General features: G+C 31.2%; 1 protein-coding gene across 1 annotated transcript; it reads left to right on the top strand.

The window, feature by feature from the left end:
• Positions 1-443: 443 nt before the first annotated feature.
• LOC120162873 lies at positions 444-18,638 on the top strand. The gene is made up of 6 exons (XM_039172942.1): positions 444-453; positions 15,331-15,477; positions 15,695-15,894; positions 17,144-17,595; positions 17,744-17,819; positions 18,577-18,638. Exons 2-5 carry the CDS (start codon positions 15,333-15,335, stop codon positions 17,781-17,783), a joined length of 837 nt encoding a protein of 278 aa, XP_039028873.1. The 5' UTR covers positions 444-453; positions 15,331-15,332; the 3' UTR covers positions 17,784-17,819; positions 18,577-18,638.
• The last annotated feature ends 4,254 nt before the right edge of the window (positions 18,639-22,892 follow it).

Here is a 22,892-nt window from a genome sequence, read left to right as displayed (position 1 = left end):
GGGTATGATCGTCAATAAAAGAAACAAACCAGTTAGCCCTAGTAACATTCTTAACTTTAGAAAGAACCCAAATATCACAATGAAAAGATGTTGGAGTTTTATTGAGAAACAATTTAGGAAATAATTTTGTAGAAAATAGAAATTTAGATGGCCTAGGAGAAAATGTCATAACATGATCTCATTAGAGTTCAAAATTGATAAATGGGAATAGAAACAAACATAAGTGAAGGTGCAACTTGATCGAACTTGTCTTTTAAGAAGAGAGTGACCTTTAAAAATATATAGGTCACCACACAGTTCAACACTACCAATCATCTTCTCTGAGTCCATTTCCTGAAAAACACAAGCATGAGAACTAAATTTAGTATAGCATTGTAAATCAATACATAACCTTCTAACTGACAAGATATCAGTGAAGTTGAGGGACATATAAAATAAACTGAGGAACAAGATCATTATTAATAGAAACTATTCAATTCCCTCCACTGCTATTAAAGAGCCATCAACAATTTTCATATATCGTTGGACTGATGATTGTGTGAGATAAATGAATAAATTTTTGTTCCTTGTCATATGATCAATGGCACCCAAATCAACTAACCAAGAAAATTGAGTAGTGTTGCATAGAAAGAAAAAAACTACCAGACTAAGTCGAGGACACATGAGCCTGATCAACAAGAGATAATGTTTTTTGAATTAGTTTTTGTAATTCTTCAAGCTACTACTTATTGAAATTTGTTGAAGTTTGTGATGTTGTGATATTGGTCAAAATATCCTTTTTGTGGTCGCATTCATTGATGTTTTCAATGAACAAGATTTTCATGGAGTTTCCAATAATTCTCCTTCAGATGACCAACTATTTGATAGTTGTCACACCATAGCTTACCAGGTTTGGTTTTGCTAATTGTAGAAGCATGATTGAAAAGGGAAAATCCATCAAGTGGCGAGGGTTCAATCAACATTAGTTCCCTTCAACTTCTTCTCTACAAACCTCAGAAAACAACTCACCAATAAAAGCAAGCAACTTAGTGTTGGGAATCTGACCATGAACAACATCTAACCTTTTATGTAAGAAACTTCTTGTAAAGGTTTGCATCAGTTACACAGTTCCAAGCATTAGTTTCATATAAATCTATTTGCTACAAATACATGTTCAATGTGTTGTAGTAGTGAGTAACACTTAGTTCTTCTTGCTTGAGATAAGAAGCTTTACTATTGATCTCAAACAATTCAGAAATATTAAGTTTTCTTGACATCATATTAGACTTTATGTGTTGTTTCATAGAGTAAAAAATTCTTCCCAATCGTAAGAGACATGGTATTGACTATCCAGAACATTACCATGTTATTTTCTTAAAGCAATATTCATACCATAGATCAGTTTCTAAAGGTTTAGCAACCCCATCTATTATGCAACCAAGTTTTCCTATACCCATTATGTACATTTTGACTGGTTGTGACCATTGAAGGTGTAATATCCCAAAAGTCGAGTTAGTGACCAAAATGGAATTTTTGAAACTTTGAGGTCTAATTTCAAAAAATTGAAAAGTTTATGGACTTAATTGGGAATATTTTGTGAAGGATTGTTTAGTAAATATTTGATGGGGTAAGGGCTAAATTGGTATTTTCACATGAAAGATTTTTTGTTTTCCCTTTATAAGGGATTTAACCATGTGGAGTTTGGGGGAAAAAGAAAGAAAAGTTTGGAAATTCTTCTTCTTCTTCCTCTTCCACCGTGAGTGCTTGGCTAAAGATATCGAGTGAAGAGCAAAGTCCATATGAGTCGACCAAGTAGTAGTCATCGAGAAAGAGATAAGAAATCAATATTGACTAGTGAGGCCATGTGAGTACATCTTATTTTGATATAGGATTATATGGAAATTGGACTTGCAAAAAGTCTATTTCCTATAATTATAGTGCATGAAGTCCTGAAAATAGATATGCAAATGACATGGTTTGTATATATGCATGATTACATGTGTTGCTATGTTATTGTATGTGTTATATAATTTATGTAAATATACGACTATGAGAAGACATAAGAGAATAAAATATAAACCATATGATAATGAATTATGAGATTCTATGAGAATAATATATATATAAATTAGGGGACATGAACATAAATGATGATACTAATTTATAAGATAAGCAATATAGGGAAGATTTATATAATTAAAGGAAACTATGATATAGGAGTTATAAAATAAAAAATTATAAAGCTCGATGAAAAGATTATAAGAGTCATGTGGAACTGAACTTAAGTAGATTAACTTAGTATATAAATAATGTTCTATAAGTAATATAAATTATATTTTATGGTATAGGTTACATGATATGTATAAATTTAGGATAGTATAATAAAATATGTGAAATAGTATAAATGATTATATGAGTAAATGGAAAAGTGAGCCAAGATAAGTAGTATTTACTTATAGGATAATATAAGATTATATGAATATGTAGTATAACTCTATAAGGAAAACTTAGGTGTTATATAAATTAGACAGGGAAATAACCTAAGATATAGTTAGGTTAAATTATTATATGAAATGAGTACATGGCATTACTATGTGAATTATATGAAAGAGTATACATGAATACCTACGTAAGTTATATGGTATTAATAGGACTTATGAGATGACATGTTTATGGTATAACATAAGGAAGTGAAATAAATTCAATGATATTGAATTATGTGAATACAGTACATGTGATATGCAATATATAGCGATGAGCTATGAGAATATACAAGCATGTTATATGATATGAGATTGATGATTATATGTATATGTGATATGTGATAGAAGAAAAAGATATATTTGATTATAAGAGAAATGATATGAATACATGAATATATGAAGCATAATGACAGTGCCCAGAATTTCCTCCTGAAGTTTATAGACTGGTAATAGAAGGAACATTCCATTCCAAAGCCTGAAATATGAGCATATGTGCACAACCTCAAAGTACTCACATACCTTAAGTTCTCACATGTGTACATGGGCTAATAAAAAGGTAACAGTAAACACATTAATTTATATGCTTTGTGCTATGAAACATATTACAAGAATTATACGATGCTATATGTGTTATATGATATACCGAAATAATAGGTACCAGATCATATGTTAAAAATGATGAATGATAATAATATATGATAATGATAAGAATGTGGATGATGATATATGTGTAGGTTAATAATTATTGCATGATAGAATATATGATTTTTGTATGACATGATAATATAGATTATGCATGCATTGTTAGGAGTTAAAGTTCATATTATATGTTTTACTATGCCTCACTAAGTCATAGACTTAGCGTGTGTATGTTTCACACGTAGGTTCCGATATGAGAAAAGGGAGTGAAGATACGCGATCCAGGTCAACTCCTCCTTTCCACATATCATATCAGAAACATATTTGAATAGATGTATTTGGTTATATAGAATGTAGTTGACATGTAGTTAAAATATTTGAATTATATAAGCTCTAATGAGTTTTGTAAACTCTTTGATTGAATTTGAATAAATTATGCAGATTTATTTAATAAAAGTGGGAACTTTTCATTCTTTTTGTAAAAGTAAGTGTTTTGAAAAGTCAATGTGACACTTCGATTCGTATCTGGATAGGATACGGGTTGGGGGTGTTACAGAAGGTAGTTACAACGAATCAATTTATGGACTATGATGAAAGTGGAAGATTTTAAAAGGCCAACAACATTGGGATTACTTCCACCACTAGAATTAATTTTCGAGGAAGAGTAAGTGGCCATCGGCTAAGTTTAGGAATGTAAACCTAATTTAATACCATGTGAGTTATAGAGAAAAAGAATTTTCTCTGATGTTTATTTCATTTGAATACAAAAGAAGAATTCTTCCTAATTTATATAACTCTAGAGCCACAATCCTATTGTAACACCCTAATCCAGTTCGACCCGAAAAGCGAAGGATTAAAGTGTTACACGAGACCACCGAAGAGGCTAACTCAAAATTTTTTCTTTAAATCATGTTATAAAATAACATTTGATAATTTATCCATCGAATTTATAAAACAAGATAAAACATAAATCATCAAGTTTACAAAATACAGGGGAGCTCCCAATTCATTCAGATAAATACACTGAGTTTAAACCAAAATAGAGTTATAATTGAATTCAAAAGGGGGTCTACAATATTACATGCCCTCTAATATAAATCAAGATATACTCTAAACCCTAAACTAATCTAGAATATATGATGACGATAATGCTCTTCGACTGGTCACCTAAGAACCTAAGCACGAAAATAAATTCCAAACGCTGAGCTTATGAGCTCATAACCTCACTGATAATTGTATTGTACTACATGCATTGACTAAATGAGTATGCTAGTAGCATAGGTATGAAGACATAGAAATGTTGACATAACTCTACTGAGGTAGTCATCATGGTGTGGCTGAGGATTATGCATCTCGAGGAACACCCCCTCTATCCTACCTAAAATACCCTTGGGTACCTAGGGTGAGATCTGGAACTGCATCAGAAACGTACACCCAACCAAATTACTCCGTCGAGTCTTAGGGCATCTACGGCTAGTTGGCAACCAAAGTGCCTTAGCACTGACTGGGATATATCTAACAAGACTATCGTTATCTGCTAAAGTAACTTAAGTGACTTGTTTGTTTCCCAAGCATCAAACAAGGCTAGTTGTTATCATTTCCATTTGTTTTGAATTTATTATTGTTCTCACTTGTAGATTAATTTCATGGTATTAATGGGTCCCTTGACTGTATTCCTTGAACCTTTGTGTTTTTTATGCAAAATTGTATGTGGGTATCGATACTAACCCTTTAGTATCGATATTGACTATTGAGTATTGTTACTAACCTCTAAGTACCGATACTAATTTTTTATTAAATGTTTGAAAAAAAGCCTTGGTATCGATACCCCTATTGGGATTATCGATACTCTACCCCCAATATTGATATTCCCATGAGTATCGATACTAAAATTGCCTACTAGAATTTGCTAAGTGGACTCGGTATCGATACTACCCTGCGAGTATCGATACCCAACCAATAGTATCAATACTCAATGGGTGATTATCGATACGCCCTTCTCAAGAACACTCTTATTCCGATTAGTTGAAGAACATTATCAATATTATTATTATATTACCGATACTTGTACCCAGAAATGCCTTGTTTTAGCACGAAAATGCCTCTCTAACTCTCCCAAGAGTCATGATGAGGTCTCCAAACATCATTAGAGTTTTATATATGATATTAAGGATCATAATAGGTTTATAAACATGCTAAAATACCAAGTACTAAAATCTACCATGAACATGCTTCATGACTCATCCAAGCTAACAATCACACCTAGTGATTTACATATGGTAGAGTTGAGTTAGAAGTAAGTTACCTTGATTTCTAAGCTACTGGAACCGACTCAAAGCTCACACAAGGACTAGTTTTTCCTTGCCTTAAGCCGTTGAGTTTTCTCCCACCTCTTTAACTAAAAAAGATCAAAAAAAGGTGTTACTAACTTACGTAAAAGGTTAGGAAGAAATTAAGAACGATTTCCTAAGGCTAGAACCCCCTGAAAATGGATTAAACACTTGAGTTCCTTAAACCCCACAAAACTCATATTCGGTAACCAAGGTGAAATGATGAGGTGAAGAGATAACGAACCTTACCTTAGAAATCTTGTGATACACTTGCAAGATCGCAAAGTTATCACCTTTCTTGAGTTTGGAGAAGAATAAGATGCATAGAAGTGAGGAAGAAGAAGAGACAAATGAGGGTTGAAAAATAAGAAGTCAAATGTGATCTCACCAAATTTGAATGGATTTCAGCCTTTGAAACTAAAAAGGGTATAATTACTTCCTTGGTCACTCACATTTTGGTCCTTAGTCAAAAATCCCCTTTTTAATTCTAATTGGGCCTAAACCAAGCCGAACCAACTCCCAATTGGACCAAGCTTACTTACAAAGAAAATGGGTTACTCTAACCACTCTCAGTTTAGCCCGAAACTACTAACCTAAGACACCTAAACAAAGTAAAATTCTTTTAAAAACTAATTTAGAGATAAGATAACATCTTATCTCTTATCCTTTAGGTAGATATGACTAAGATTTAAAATTACTGATTAACTAAAAATATACACGACATCTATAATCTACACATTTAACATCTGATCAGTGTGTTTCACACGAGTTCTGTATAAATTGAGTCACCTTGTGAACTGCAGAAGAGATATATGATCTAGTGTGGCAGACATACAAAAAGCACCCACGACACTACGATAGTGTTGAGCATCTATAGGTTCCCACTATTTACCTTACTTATCTTGGGAGAAACAGGAATAGGAGTACATACTAGACGCACAAATTGCATATCAAATTTAACCAATAACTTTTCCACATTTCTTATGACTCAAGATTAATCCAGAATAAGTATGAATTGCCTCAATTCCAAGGAAGTAATGCATAAGAACAAGGTCTTTCAAAGAGGACATGCCATTGAGCTTTTGTATAACATGTGTAACATTCTTCTTAGAAGAACCAATAACAAATATATCATCTACATAGGCAAACAACGTAAGTGACACCATCAGTAGAAACATGAGTAAATAAAGAACTATCAGTTCGCAATGAACAAAAACCCAAAGAACAAAGAAAAGCATGCAATTTAGCGAACCGGTTTCTAGGTGTCTGTTGTAATCCATATAGAGCCTTATTAAGTTTGTACTCCAGGGATCCTCCGTTACGACCAACTTTCTAAAATTCATCTGATTACTTCATATAAACTACCTCCAAAAGATCGCCCTCAACGAACATGTTGTTCACATCAACTTGATACACCTGGCTCCTACAAGCAACAATACATTCAAGGTAAAAAAAAATCTCATAACAGGACTGAAAGTGTCAACAAAGTCACATCCTGGTACTTGGGAGTATCCTTTGGCCACAAGATGAGCTTTGTAATGATTAATCGGCTCATCTTAGTTGTACTTGACTCGAAAAAAGCCATTTGCACCCAATGACCTTTCTATCAGGCGTTAGCGAAACAAGGTCCCATGTGCCATTTTCAAGTAAAGCTTTATATTATGCTTCAGTTGCCGCTCACTAGTTTTGATGCTGAAGGGCAACCTGCACATTTAAAGGTGTTTCATTAAGCACATCATTATATATTTTAAGTTCGTCTTTAGTTATAGTAATTATTATTTTTATAAAATTAATAAGTAGAATTAATTATATGAATACAATAATATTATATATCATTGTAATATAAATGAATTTATTATTATAATATTAAAATTTATACTATTAAAATAAAAATATTCTATTCTATTATTAAATATATATATATATTTAATAATTAATTTTTTAAATAATACAAACATATCATATTAATTTTGAATATGTAAATAATATTATTTTAAATATTTATGTTATGAAGTAAAAAAATTAAAAAATAACTTACAAAATTAAAAGACGTAAGTGATTTTAAGAAAAAAAACAAACCTTACGTTGATCAAATTTATTTAACCTCAATCAAACATTAAAAAGAAATTAAAAACCGATTTCAGAAAGTTAATAATTTTACCTGAATAATACCTTTCAAAAATTATTGACAGAAAATTGTATCCAGATTCCAGACCCAATCATGATTCCAAAAAGAAACTATCGACTCACAAATTAACTTTTGAGATTCTCTAACTTATTCAAAATTAAAGTTTGGTCTTGAATATTCAACTAGCGTATTTAGTTGTTACAGATGGTTTTATTTTTCTTAAAGATTTTGTAGGATTTGTATTATTAATGACTAAAAATGGGTAAAGTACATAAATGGTCTACCGACTAGGATATTACTTTTTTCAGTCCTCTAACTATTAAAAGTTATAAAATGATCCTCCGATTATAGGGAGTTGGTTTATTGAGTCCCTCGACTATTAAAAGTTATAAAATGATCACTCGACTTTATTATGTTACAAACTCATCCTTTTCCGTTAAAATATTGAAGGTATTCTTAGTTTGATGTTAACATGCTGATTGAGATATGCTAAAATATAGTATCGTAATCTCAAACGACTATCATATCTCAGTCAACGTGTTAATGCCTAGCTCAGACGACCGTTAATTTTTTAATAGTCGAGTGACCATTTTGTAACTTTTAATAGTTGAATGACTCAACAAAGCAACTCCAAATAGTCGGGGAGCATTTTATAACTTTAATTTTTGAGGGACTCAATAAAGTAGTATCTTATAATCATGGGACAATTTGTGTACTTTACCCAAAAAATATAAACAAATACAACCTTATAATCACACTAGATTATTAAAAAATAAAGTTGGGTCTTAAACAAACTAGAACTAAGAGTTTTAATGCTCATTTTGATGGATAGCTTTTAAAGTTTTTTTTCTTAAACATATCAAGCGACTTCAATAATAAAAATTAATGTTTTCATCTAAGAGGTCCTAGGTTCAAACATGATGGGCTACAGTGGCAGAGTCGACTAATTGGAGGAGCACCCAGAGCGATTGCTCAGGGCCCTCATTTTTTATAGGACCTCTAATTTTTTTCAATCCTACTTTTTTTGGGTAAAAAAGGCGGTGTTCGGCCGATTGACGACTTTGGTGGTGGCCAACGGTGGCAAAGGGATTAAAATCAAGGTTTTAAAAGTTTTGGGTTATTTTTTTAAGATTTGAAAAATTAGTTTTTTTAATTATATTTTTTATTTTAAATAAAAATTCTCAAAATTACTAGAACGTTACACTTGTCACACGTAGATTTTTAACGACGGTTAACGCCCGGACACCTAAAATGGTAACAAAGAAAACATTAAGCACATGTTTTTAGCGAAAAATTCTTTAGGCACTAAAACGTTTTTAGGCATAGTTTAGGCGCTTATTATTATATTAAGCCTTATTTTTATAATTGAAACTCTACCTTTTTTCAATCCCATTTTTTCCTTTATAAATGATGCCTCTAATTTTTTTTCAATTTCACTTTTTACTTTTACAATTGAGGGTCTTAATTTTTTTTTCAATCACACTTTTCTACCTTTATAATTGAGTCCACTGGTTTTTTTAATAACAACTTTTTAACTTTATACTTGAAGCCATTACTTTTTTTCAAGCTTACTTTTTATCTTTATAATTAGGGTCTTTAATATTTTCAATTTCTAATCCCTTTCTATGTCTCTCTCATTAATTCATTTAATTTTGAATTAAATCTAATCATATTTTTTTCTTTTTTCAAATTGCATTCTTCAGTTTGTAAAATATTCTTTATCTCTTAGTCTTCTCTAATCTCAATATAATGGTAAAATAATGAAATATTCTTTATTTTTTTCATTTATTGTTCAAAATAAAGATTCGTATCATAATCAAATTCAATTTCTTATTTATTCTTAGTTGTATTTAAGGTGTTTTTTATACAAAATAATGAAAATAGTTTTTGAAAAAATTTAATCATTTTTCTATGATTTATTAATATAACATTAAATTATTTGTCCAAAGAAAAGAATATAATTTCTTTCTATAAGAACCTATTTTTGAGTTTCGCTCAAGATTCTAAAAATGTTCGAGACGATTTTATACAATGATAAAAAATAGTATTCTCCTTAAAATCATAAATTCAAACAAAATTAATTAAGAAAAATTTGAATTACATTTAATCATTCACATTATTAAAAAAAACTTTGTTTTTGTGAGGGCAGTGACGTAAGCTTCTTATCATTTGGTGGCCACCGTTAACTTCCGAATTTTATGCACACTTTTGGTGCTTAGTCAAAGATAACATCCATTTTTCTTTCTTAAATTTTGTTATTACCTTTTAGAATTTCTAATTTTTTTAATAAATCTCCACAAATAATAATAAATTAACTTTTTCATTTTTTCCCAACATGAAACTTATCCTATGCACAGTCGGATATATGTGTTTCTTATACTCTCACGCGTTTATATTAAAATCTGAATTTTTTTACTTATTTATTTTATTGATTACGTCTATCCTAAAATTTTATTTGTATATTTATCATAAAAACTTTTATTATTAGTAATACATATGTGTCCATATTAAAAATATTTCTAGATCTTAAACTAGGGGTGCTTAATGGTCAAAACTCGGTCAATGTTCCACTCGGGTTGACTCGACTCGAACTCAAGTTCGAATAAAAAAATTTAAAGAGTTGAGTCAAACAATGTCTAACTCGACCTGATAAGTTTGTGAATAGTTCATTAGTTCCTTTTATATTTTTTAAATAGTTATCTTAAAAAATTATTTCATTCAAAAAGAAAATTCTGAATAATAATTACTATTAATTTACTAATTTGTTGTCTTTGTGGATTGCTAATTTAGAGTTTAGATTTTCAAATTGCTTAATACACTCTTTTGATAATTTTTGGTTAAATTTATTAATTTATATTTATATTAAACTCTATATAATATTAATGTATTTTACTCATAGTTGAAAAAAAAAGTAAAACTTATAGTGAGCTTAACAAGAAACGAGTCAAGTCGAACAATAAATATTTTAGCGAGCACGAGTCGAATAAAATTTTAACGAACTTAACGAGCAACGATTCAAGTTAAACAACAAAATCTTATAATGAGCACAAGTCAAATATTATCCAACTCATAATCGATTTGTTCAATAATCACCTCTATCCGCCAATGTATTCACATGCTTTAGTTTCTCCCGACCAAATTTATATTTATTTATAAAAAAAAGTAGTTAAATTGTTTAAAAAATGATAAATATATTTTTAAAAAAATCATTTTCAATTTATCACTACTGTTTTTTAATATAAACATTGGTTAAGTACAATATAGTATTTGTTCAAGATAATTCTAAACTATTTGACATTAAATATTTACAGTCCTGACATTCATGGTGTTCGAACCCGAGACCTCAAAAAATAACAACAATTCCTTTATCATTGAACTAAAAATATCAACAAAAAATATTATTACTATTTTTTTAAATATCAACCAAAAACACCGAACTTAGTTTGGTTCAATTAATGATTTTTTTTTAATTTGGCGCCATTAATTGTTAAAATTTTTAAGAGTTTGATTAATTCAGTTTTGAGTGGTTCAGTTTGATTATTAATCGAACCAATTGTTTGAACATCCTTACCTTTACATCACTATTAATTTTGAAATTGAACAAATCAATCCCTCTTGAATGTCAAAAATGGTTTTAAGTGGTTTGAAAATAGTTTTGGTGGGTGTACGTGTTTTGAAAATGGAAATCGTCATCAATAGTTTTGGACTAAGGTACGATTGAATACCTTCAATTTGAGTCTACATTTTAAATTGGATAAAATAGAGTTAACAATCGGTTATATGTGAGGAATGATAGAACACCACAACAATGTCAAAAAAATAGAGATCATTAGATAATACAAGATGTTTATTTTTCAGAAAATTACGAATACAGATTTTGCTATAATTTTAATTACACATATGAATACAATTTTTTAAAGAGACATTGTGGATCTTATTTGAAAGCAACAACTTCAATTTGCACCAAAAAGAAAAGAAGAGCCATTTTTATTAGAGGGAGATATTTATCTTTTATACACAACTAAAAAAAATCACAATTTAGCTACTTAGAATACTACCTCTTTAATAGACATAATAAAGCAAAATTATATTGACTTTTAAAAAAGACAAATAATTTTCATGCAATACAATTATAGGAAGACATTTGAAAACATGGGTAACTTACCGAATACATTATTGATGATATCAGATACTCAAATATAATTATCAATATTGAGTTTATATGTATCAATATTCACCATGTGTATTAGCATTGATATGAGGTTTAAAGTACAATTAAATATTCGTGGCATCGATACTTACCTTTTGAGTATCGGTACTCTCCACTAGAATATCGTTACTCACTTTAAGTATCAATATCGAATTAAATCTCAATGTTCGATTAATCACAGCTGATATCGATATCCCCGCATGGGAACTAATATCATCCCTTATGGTATCGATACATAACTTGAGTACCAATATCAAATATAGCTCTGAAGTTAAAATAAATATCTTGGTATTAATACCACAAGAGTGGATATCAATACTGGAAGAACATATTGATACTTCAAGAACATGGTATCCATACTCCTCTATAGGGAAATTCATATTTTTTAATATGTTCATATAGTATTGATATTGCAAGAACAATATAGATACCAAAGTGAATGTGATAGGGAAGCTGTGACGGGTTAAAGAACGTTGTTCTTGTTGAAGAATCAAACCTAGAAAACTATAGACCCGATGAAGAATAAAGGGGGATGAATAATAGAAGGTGACTCCCTTATGAATGTGAACGGTAAAGATGATGATGGTGAAGAGGGATTTGTGGAAAATAGATGGATAAGTGTCATATCGAACCTTCCTAGTCGCAATGAAAAGGCAAACTTGATAATATGGCTCTAAGTGTCCTATCGAACCCTCCTAGTCGCAATGAAAAAGAAAACTCGATAATATGGCTCTAACCAATCGTCCTAGTCGCAATGAAAAGGCAAATTGGAGTGTGAAGATTAATCTCCCTCACAAGAACTTGAAAGAACTCCAGGAGAAGAAGCTTCGAAGGCACAAGGCAATCAGCACTTGCAAAAACGAACTCTCATTGTATTATTAATCAAAGAAATCTCTTTTAAAAAGTTGAATGAAGCCTCCTTTATATAACGGATGAGTTCTAAAGGTCCTAAATAACTAATGAATAAAATAATAATAAACTAAACATGTCTTAACTCTAATTCCTAATATAATAATAATAACTAAAATTAATGTTTTAACTCAACCTTAATTCCTAATAAAATAATAAATCTAATACTAAAAGATAATGCATAATCTTATATTAAATTATATTACAAATAATTAATATAAATATTGAAAATTCGTAATATTTACAAAATCACATATTAATCTCGTATATGAATTTCTGCATGTGTTGTCTTCACTAAAATGAATGTATCTTGAGTTACCGATATCGGATTGATGCGATTCGAGAACCGTTGGAAAGCTAAGAGACAGACGCTTGTATATCAAGAGAAATGTTGACCAAATAAGATGTCACAAGTCTGCTGCTGTTATGATCTTCTTTTCCAAGGTTTGGACGAGTGGATCATTTGGAAGATTTATTAATTCTTCCATTGATGTGAGCCTTGCGATGCATGTATCAGAATGAATGATCTATTTAGACCTAAATTGTACTTTAACTTTATCCCAAATCAACCTTGACATCAACAGTCACTTAGGAACCCTCTTGGAGCCTAACTGCATGCATTCTACCCTTAGTAATTCTGTTACCACTCTAGAGGTCTAAAAATTAACATACAACTTAGTCTCTAGGAAATTGAAGGCAAACAATCTTGGCGCATTGACTTAGTTTTGTATTTGTTAATCATACATGAATTTTAAAGGAGATCACCGGATTAAATTTTCTGTTGCACCCTAAGATGTACCAGTGACTTCAACACGTTGATTGTTGGTTTTGAGTTTAACTAGTGTGACTTTTTCAGTTGACATTGACACCGACATTTTTTAACGTGTTGATTCCATTTTTGCAATATGTTTGACAAATTTTGACCTAAAAACCCCCGAATTAAACTTATTAACTCGAGCATGTATTTATAACTTTAGTAATTTAGTTTGTTTAATATATTTTATGTATAAAACTAATTTAGAATTATATTTTATGAAGATACTTATGTTTCGTTTGATCAAGTATTAAGAAATCTACACGATTTCCTTACTAAGAGGATTACTCGTATATTTATGTAGATTGTCAAAATAAAGTTAGATTTGATTTTTATCAAAATAAATTTGTATTTTAAATAAGTAGGACAACTATTATTCATGAAAACGTTCATACTTATTATTACTGTTTTGGGATTGATTGTTATAAAAGGAAGTTATTTCGAGTTAAGCCTATATTAGATTGGTAATTTCTTAACATAAATTTCCCTGTTTTGTGCGTAGAGTAATTCCTTACTTGGGTTCTTCTATATGTAGAAGATAATTCCTTATAGGACGCACATGTTGGTATAAGGTTACGAGGAACCTATACATTTCTAGTGATTAAATTATGGTAGTTGTCATGTTTTTACAACTTATATTTTAAATAATTTTTCATGATACTTTTAACCTTTATAAGTTTCTCCGCACTTTAAGGGGGTACATTGAGTTTTTTAACTTAACCCCTAATTTTACCTTTTTAGGTACTGTAGATATTTTAAGCTCAGTATTTAAGGAATCAATCGCTTTTCGTTTTTGTACTACACTGTAAAATTTCTATTTGCCCTTTTGTTTTATATGATGAAATCTTTGTTATTGATTACGTGTGTGTGTATTATTGATATTTTGTATATGAGATGTTTATATATTTTCCCTACTTATATATATATATATATATATATATATATATATATATATATTACTAAAAATAGTCTCTAATGTTAGTTAAAATGGTCATTTTGGTCACTATTCTTTTTTAAGAGTATTTTGACATATATCGTTTTATTTTGGGGGTAAAAAACTCTTTCTATAGATGAAACCTATTAGTTAACACATGATTAATGCTTCAAAATAGGAGTCTTTTTTAACCTAAAATTAAGCGTTGAGGGTTAAAGTGCCCAAAAAAAGAATAAGAGACAAAGTGATTAGTCTGTCAAATGTTAAGAGCCTTTTTACTTTAAAATAAAACGTTGAGATCAAAATGCTTCAAAAAAAATAGAATAAGAGACAAAATGATCATTTTAATAATCATTGATGGCCTAATTTTGGCATTATGCCATATATATATATATATATATATATGTTTAAATTTAAGGAGATTTTCTTAGATCAAATATATAATTGGGGAGATGCGACTGTAATATCTAAGTCGGGTTTAAAAGGTTGTAGAAAATATAATTAATTTTTATTAACGAGAGAGCTTAATTGAATATATTCTAATTTATAAGGATTCAATTGAATATATTTTTTCACGACTCAATTAATTTTTTTTAAGAACTTTTTATATCCTTTAACCTAGAAAGAAGTCCACGCAGACAATTTTAGTGTGGATTAAAGTAGAATCAAAAAGCCATATAAGGATCTAAATGAACCAATTCAAGGATTACGTGGAACTAAATAAAAGGTTAGGGAGTAAATTGAGTTGTGAGGATCAATAGATGGATACTCGTAACTAATTTTAAAAAAATAGATAAAGGTCAAGGACGATGAATGCGATGGAATTTAGGCTTTTTACACATGGTTTCAAAGGTTAAGAGTAGGGAGGGAACTGAGAACTGAAAACTAAAAGAATCCAAGGTGATAATGAATTGTGCAGCAATGGCTGTGGCAGGTTACAGGCCTCTTCTAAGGCCCAAGTGCTTATCTTCTAATTCCAAAATCAACACAGAGCATCTTCGTTACCAGCTTGACCAACTTCATGCTGAAGCTGAGACCACCCGCGCTAAAGGTACCCCCACCCATCTCTCTCTGTTTGTCCTCTCTGTTTCGTTTTTAGATTCAATACTCTAAACCCATTTCAGTTTAAAGCATGATGATAACTTTTGATTAGTGGCTTTCGGATAATTATTGGCGAACCAAGTAAATGTTGCTGGCTTTTAGTTTAATTTTGTTGGTACTTTACGAATGCAAAGAAAATTGAAACTAATGGGTCTTTTTTGATTCAGCTAGCAATGCCAGATTGAGGTTTTTGCGGCTATCAGAGGCGGCCGATAAGCTACGTCGACAAGCCGCTGTTGGTATTCAGAGGGGGAAGGAAAATGAGGCGAGGGACCTTCTCTTTCAGAAGAAGAAGATTATGCAAGCTTTGGAGAAGTCGAAGAGTCGGATTGAGTTATTGGATAAGCTTTCCACGAAGCTTAATGAGGTAAAACAAGATTGTAATCTCAATTAGAAACTACAATCAATCAAATAATTGTCAATAATGTCAAATTGTGCATCCATGGTAGAAATCAATCAACCAAAACAAGCAAGACAATGTGAAGTTAGACTAAACCCATACAGTGGTACTTGCACCTGGAAACTCAATATCGAATATGCTTGTCGATTTCAAATTATGGTTCCTAATCTATTGCTTCGCTGCTGGTCCGACTTTCTAGATAGCTAGTTCTATGTGATTTCAATTGTTGCATGACTTGCATATATTTTATATCTGTTTAATCTTAATCGTTGGTTTTTTATATGGATTCTTTACTTTTTCAATGTTGAAATTTAACATATGAAGCAGATAAGGATATAAAGAAGATAAGCCATGATATCTTATGTTGCTTATGCTAATGTTTATGCAAAATTTAAGCGGGAATTGGAAAGCTATGCTCTAATGGACTAAGCAGATAAGGAGATAATGAACATAAATTGTTGGCATTGGTGTGTATAGGATGTGTATTACTTACTCAAGTGGATTAAGCAGGCCAGACAATAAACTTTAGATATCTTTTTATAGATTCCTTCTCATCTGATTTCTTGTTTATATGACTGTCTGAAATGTTAACTACCTTTTTAGTTCTTTCGGTCTACATAAATGAAATGCTTATTGTCATCAGTTTGATTTTGACCTATACTGTGCAAGAAAAAAAAAGAAGTTTCAGAAATAAGTGATTAACTTTTGTCCTTATATATATGATTAAGGTATATAATAAACTCTAAAGTGGAGTCTGATTTATCTACAAAACGTGCAATTTTTTACTGGTCAATATGCATGATTTCCTTATTGTCAATGTTTTTTATTGAATGCTCAAATATTATGAAGTATAGAGTTTGAAATTATACTTTCTTTATTAATAAAGGTCTATCAATTAAAAAAAGTGAAAAAGAAACGAAATTAAATAGAAACTCAATCAGGCAGGCTTTGTTCATGTCTATCGCCTTACCAAATAGCATGCCTAGGTGCACTGCCTGGCCTGAAAGGGTCTGAGGCTCAAGGTGCAGCCGTACACCTTGACAACACTGAAGATACTTAAGGCTATGGTTTTCTGATTTAAACTCACAAGAAATGCTTCCTGTCTATCCCTTTTCTTTTGACACTATTTCACTTTAACTTTTGACTTTTCTTTTTTGGATCTTACTGAAATGATCAATTGTTTGAGCTTATATTTAATAAGTCATCTTGGTTTCAGGTGATAAACGTGAAAGAAACTCAACTAATTGGGAATATTGCGGCAGATTCAAATGAAGATGATTCCACTCAAGTTCGGATAGTATATCCCAAGAAGCAAGCTGCAAAAGATAAAAATAAGAATAAGGACTCTGATATTGATGCCTTAACATCTAACGTAGATCAAAATTTGCTGCTCTGTACTAATGATCTGGCGGAGCAACCTGCCAATGAGGAGCTAGAGGAATATCAAGCGTTCACTTTTAATGAAGACAATAGAAATGGTATCTTGGCAGCAATATCAACTTACGAGGACTTCTTGGAACATTTGGATCAACAGCTGAAGAAAATTGAACAAGAACTTACCACAATATTAAATGTTTCAACATTGTTATTGGATGATGAGAAACGAAAAAATGTGAAGGTGCAGCAAACAACAGAACTTCTTGAAAGTATCCTTGACTTAAGATACAGGTAAATTTCTTAATTAACTTACTAATTTGATGAAACTTAATTGTTTTAAGCTTAACTCTGAAAAGAAATCAATAAATCAACCTAAAGAAATAGCATAATTTGTCATTGTTAAGTTTCTGAAACTTATGGCTTCCTTTTATCTTCACAGGATTTCAAATATAAAGCAGATGGAAGTTGAGATAAGTTAAGGCTTCATTTTTTCTTGGTCAGGTTCCTACTACCAGGTATGGCCATTGTTTTAGCAGAAACTATTTGGATTCATTAAGAAAAGAATCATACATTGCAAGTTAGCATGTCTGTATGTGCTTTATGATATTTATTTCAGACCACAAAAGAAGCTACCGAGCTTGTAACCTTGTCCATGTGAATTGTGGTTTCCTCAAAACTTGCACTTTTCCTTCCGCTTTTTGTGTTCAATGACAAATAGTGTTAATTTTTACCAGTTTGGGTTGGGAAATTGTGATGGCAAGGCTAGGAGCTCCTTTTTAGGTGACAATCATATGCTTTTTTTTTTCTTCCAAAAATCAATAAATAAGGTTGTATAGCATTTAGGAATGAAACCAAAGCTTTGACCTGGTGTAGGAGGCAGAGCCCGGCAAGATAGCAAAAGACTCTGGTCAGGTTGCTTTTCCATGAGTACATACATACCCGAATTAGTATAGAAAGGATAAAGTGAATATTAGCTAGAGAGAGAGGGAGTTAAAAAAGAATGTCCTTTATATATAACCTGATTGTGTTTTGGCAACAAGCTTGGGGAGTGATTGGTTGGTCTAGATGATGCTAAATGCCTTAATCACGGTGAGGGACAAAATCTGCAAGAATAACTCTGTAGATACTTTGCTTATCCTTCAATTCATCAATCTGTGTTTAATAATTCTGATTCCTCTTATCCCGAAGTCATTGCTTTCAATGGTTTGCAAAGTTTTTAAAGCATTCATGGTGTTTGTAACTGTAAACTGATATCGAGTCATTTTTCTTCAGGGTCTGCTCTAATCTTCCTCCACCATTGCATCTAGCATCTCGTTTTACTGGTTTGTAAAGATTTCTCGCCTCATCGACGGGAAATCTCTACCCCCTAAACTTCCTTTTTAATTTCTCTCTTTTAGTGATCTTATGTGTGCCGATGAGTCGATTCTTGCATGTTCATTAGGCTGCTTTGCAAGAATTGTTTGTAATGTTGTCTCTGATAAATAAAATTGCCTATTGAACAATGTTGAAAAAAGGTATTTTTTGAAATTATTTTATGTTTAAATAATAATTTAAGGTAAAACAAATATTAAAACATATTTGAAAATTAACCCAAAAGACTGCTTTTCGCTTAATGGTATGGCCTTTAATATAAAATCAAAAGGTTAAATCTCATTAAATTATGAGAAAATTACTTCAGATACCATTGAACTTTTCATGTTAACTCGTTTATATCACTGAACTTTTAATTTTGTCAATTATATTACTGAACTCTAATTTTACATTCAATTATATCACCCCGTGAGTTAATTTAGTAATGAGACAATGACATAGGCTAATAGGACGATGTTGTGGCTGTCACACCAGAACGATTTTATTTTTTTATGATTAATTTGGAGTAAGTACAAGATAGTATTTGATCAAAGATAACTCTGAACTATTTGATATTGAACGCTCACACTCCTGGCATTCATGGTGCTCGAACTCAGGACCACAAGGAATTACAACAATTCCTTTACCACTAATGCCACTTGATTCGTGCTATAAAAGTATAGTTGAAACTTAATCACTACATTAGCTTGAATACTTGTTATATTATACTTAATCGATGCGCTAACTTGAAATCTTGTTATATTAGACTTAATCACTACGCTAACTTGAACTCTTGTTGTATTCTTACAAAATAATATAGATATCATATAAATTGGTATCGATATTGTTTATATTTTGGGTAAATTCTGAGTTTTCTATGCATTGATATTGCTATCGGATGAACTAGTACGATATCATACTCTTGGCATCAATACAGGATGAACTAATATCGATATCGGACCCTTGGTATAGATACTGAGGGTAGTGGTGTCAATACCGGGGTAATTTTCCAAACATTGAAGTCAGTATTGATACTCATAGGTTGGTATCGATAATGAATGAATTGGTATCCATACTAGATGAACTGGTATCCATATCGAAGATTGAATATCAATACCGAAGGCTTGTTGTCAATACCTAATGTAGTTGAGTGGACTTCAGAGTTATTTTAGGGACCGATACTAAAGGAGAAATATCGATACTTTATGGGTTAATACTGATACTTATGTATACCGTCAGTGAGGATTGATTAATGGACTTTGAGATGTTGAATATACTCAAGAGCGAGGAGTTTAATAGAGATTGAGACCAAACATTTAGCTTGAAAGTGGTAGCTTAAGGATGAGAACCTGATAATAGGTGATGAGTAGAAATGTGAATGGTTATAAAAATAGTAATCGAACGTGTAGCTCTTAGGTGGATGTTAGATTAGTAATATCATTGTGTAATAACACAAGACTTAAGTGAGGAGTTTAAAAATGTTTTAATTGATTAATAGTTAGAAGAATAATGATACTCGAATAATAATTTGAATGACTAATAATGGGATGGTTAATAATGCATGATTATACAGTTAGTTCTATAACGAGAGCTTGATAATGAAGACTCGACAATAACATTGTGATGATGCATTACTTGTATGATGTTAAGGTTAAAGACTCAATATTTATATATGTTCACGGTCATGCCCTTAGTTACAAATTGGGGGAAGCATGAGACTCATACCATTATGATGATAAAGTGTTATGCATGGTAATCATAAGAACCTTATGTAATAAAATTCTATTGGACTTATATTTTTGTTTGACACTCAAGAAACAATGAGGACACTGAAGTTACTTGTGTATGATGACCGTCTATTGTGTTTGATGGATGTGTGTATAATGAGTTATACGAATATCCTAATAGACGTGTCGAGGCATTGAAAGTTACTAGTAGGATGTTGCTCTAATGCTGGTGTGACCTACACTTATTCATTAAGTCTAGAGAAGTAGACTAACGGATTTTATGTTCCTAATGCAGGTCACACCCAAGGTATTGATCATATGGGGCCATTGGATGTACGTTTCTGATGCATATGTGATCTGAATCTTATCCAAATATTTTAGTGAGCTAGAGAGGTGTGAGTCTTGTGATGCATATATGACCCTAGACTACATCATGATGCCTACTTATGTATTATGGATGAGCGTTTGATGCGCATGTAGCCCAAACCTCATCCTTGTCATTGTTGTTGTTGTAGTATTATTGTAATTATGGGTATGCATGGCAGTGATAGTATTGCTTCTCTGACTAAAAATGTAGGCATGCTTAGTTATGAATGCATGTAGTATAGTAGAGTTATTTGTGTGGTACTAAGCTCGTAGCTCAACATTCAAAATGTGTCTTCGTTTGCATGTATCTATAGCAGCTCGAGGAGAACCATCGTCGACTCATGTTTTCAGTTGTTGATCCATCAGAGTACGTCTTTGGTTTACTTAGAGGACATGTATATTATAGACCTTACTTATAGTCAGTCGTAACTCAATTTTGAGTATTTGATTTGTACTATTTGAAGGTCTATATTTTGTAAACTTAAACTATGTTATTTATTTTGGATAATGGTTATGTCATTATGCTTTGTGGACTTTTGAGAAAAATATTTTTAAAAATATAGTTAGCCACTTTGGTGGTTCTGTGTGACAGTCAAACCCTTTGGATTCGAAATGGACCAGATTACGGTGTTACACAGATAATATTTGATAATTGAAAATACATACCTCTAGATATCGTATGAGTTGTATCGATACTAATAGTAATATATGTCTAAGATTGCTCAATTTAGTCATTGATTGTTGATGTTGATTATTATTATTATTATTATTATTATTTATTATTATTATTATTATTATTATTATTATTATTATTATTATTATTATTATTATTTTGAAAAGGAAATAAGTCCTGGTTAAAACCTCTCACTAGACCTAAATAAAGGGAAAAGAGTGCCATAATATATTCATATATAATGTAATAAAGTTTCAATACAACCAAAGCATAAAAAACCAAACGCAGAACAGAAGTTGCATACAAACCTAACCAACCAGAATCCAACAATTACAAATAACTCAAAATCATCCTATACCAGCCTTCGCTAGACCATCAGCAACCGTATTGCAGCACTTCCGGATCCATTTGACCAACACGCTTCTATCCCTAGTGAGACCGACCATATTTGAAACCAAACTTTACAGATTCTGGGGAGGAATAGTCGAGAGAGATAGCCAATCCACAACTACTTTACTATTAGATTCAATACATAGACCAGCAAAACTGCCCCACTCAGATTCAGAATATTTGAAAAATACCAACCTTGACAGCAGGGCCGGTCCAATGAGTTTTAATGCCCTGGGCGATATAATAATTTTATGCCCCTATACTTGTACCCTATAATAGACAAAATATAAATAATTTTTTTAAAACAAAAATGTAATAGAAATTATAGTCAAACAATATCAATACTAATATAAACCAAAACCTACAAGGCTACAAATATCACCTAAAACGATGCCTTCGTACATTTTTTGAAGCAAAAACCTCTATTGGGCTACTTAAAAGTGGTATATATATACTCCTTCAAGGGGTATCAATGATCGAATCCAAGAAACATCCACTTCAAGGAGTATATATAAGTTCTCTACCAATCTTTAACAGATTCTTTTCCAGTTTAGCTTCATCAGCTTTCTACAAAATTAACCATAGTGTACATTATGCTTCTTTCTCGCTTAGAACAAAACCCTGCATGGTGATTGAAGTAAAAAAATAATACATGAGCACGCCAGAGCATATATATTGTCTTATTGAAACAGCATGGTACAAAGCAATTTAACATGCTATGAGATGAAAGAAGAAAGAAAGCAAAATGGGAGGCTAGAAGCTATACAAGTTTATAAGTCACGCATTAAGAGCTTTGTATTCCTGAATGATTTCATCCTCATCAAGCAGCTCCTGCAGTGTAAAATTTTCCTTATCTAAAATTGTCTCAACCTGCATTGATCATAAAAATGAAAATTGTAATTAAAAAGAGAAAGAGAGAGAGAGAAAGAGCGGAAAAAAGAAACAACGTCTGATAAATGGGCAGAAAATAATGGACGCAAGTCAACTGTAAACTAAAAACTAACGGCGACCATAGCTTTAACCCTTAAATATCATTCCTTTCACATCCTGGGGAAAATATCAGCAATGCCAAAAACATAACA

Source organism: Hibiscus syriacus, unplaced genomic scaffold (assembly GCF_006381635.1).
Source record: "Hibiscus syriacus cultivar Baekdansim isolate YM2019G1 unplaced genomic scaffold, ASM638163v2 tig00111409_pilon, whole genome shotgun sequence".
NCBI lineage: Eukaryota > Viridiplantae > Streptophyta > Magnoliopsida > Malvales > Malvaceae > Hibiscus > Hibiscus syriacus.
The sequence above is the reverse complement of the archived record's forward strand: the minus strand, read 5'-3'. Positions and strand labels throughout refer to the sequence as shown.

What these genes read in the sequence shown, in the direction of transcription:
- LOC120162873 (XM_039172942.1), top strand. Translation starts at nt 15,333, where the DNA reads ATGAATTGTGCAGCAATGGCTGTGGCAGGTTACAGGCCTCTTCTAAGG. An exon ending in TTTCCACGAAGCTTAATGAG is followed by an intron (nt 15,895 to 17,143) that starts GTAAAACAAGAT and finishes TCTTGGTTTCAG; the next exon opens with GTGATAAACGTGAAAGAAAC. An exon ending in ATCCTTGACTTAAGATACAG is followed by an intron (nt 17,596 to 17,743) that starts GTAAATTTCTTA and finishes TTATCTTCACAG; the next exon opens with GATTTCAAATATAAAGCAGA.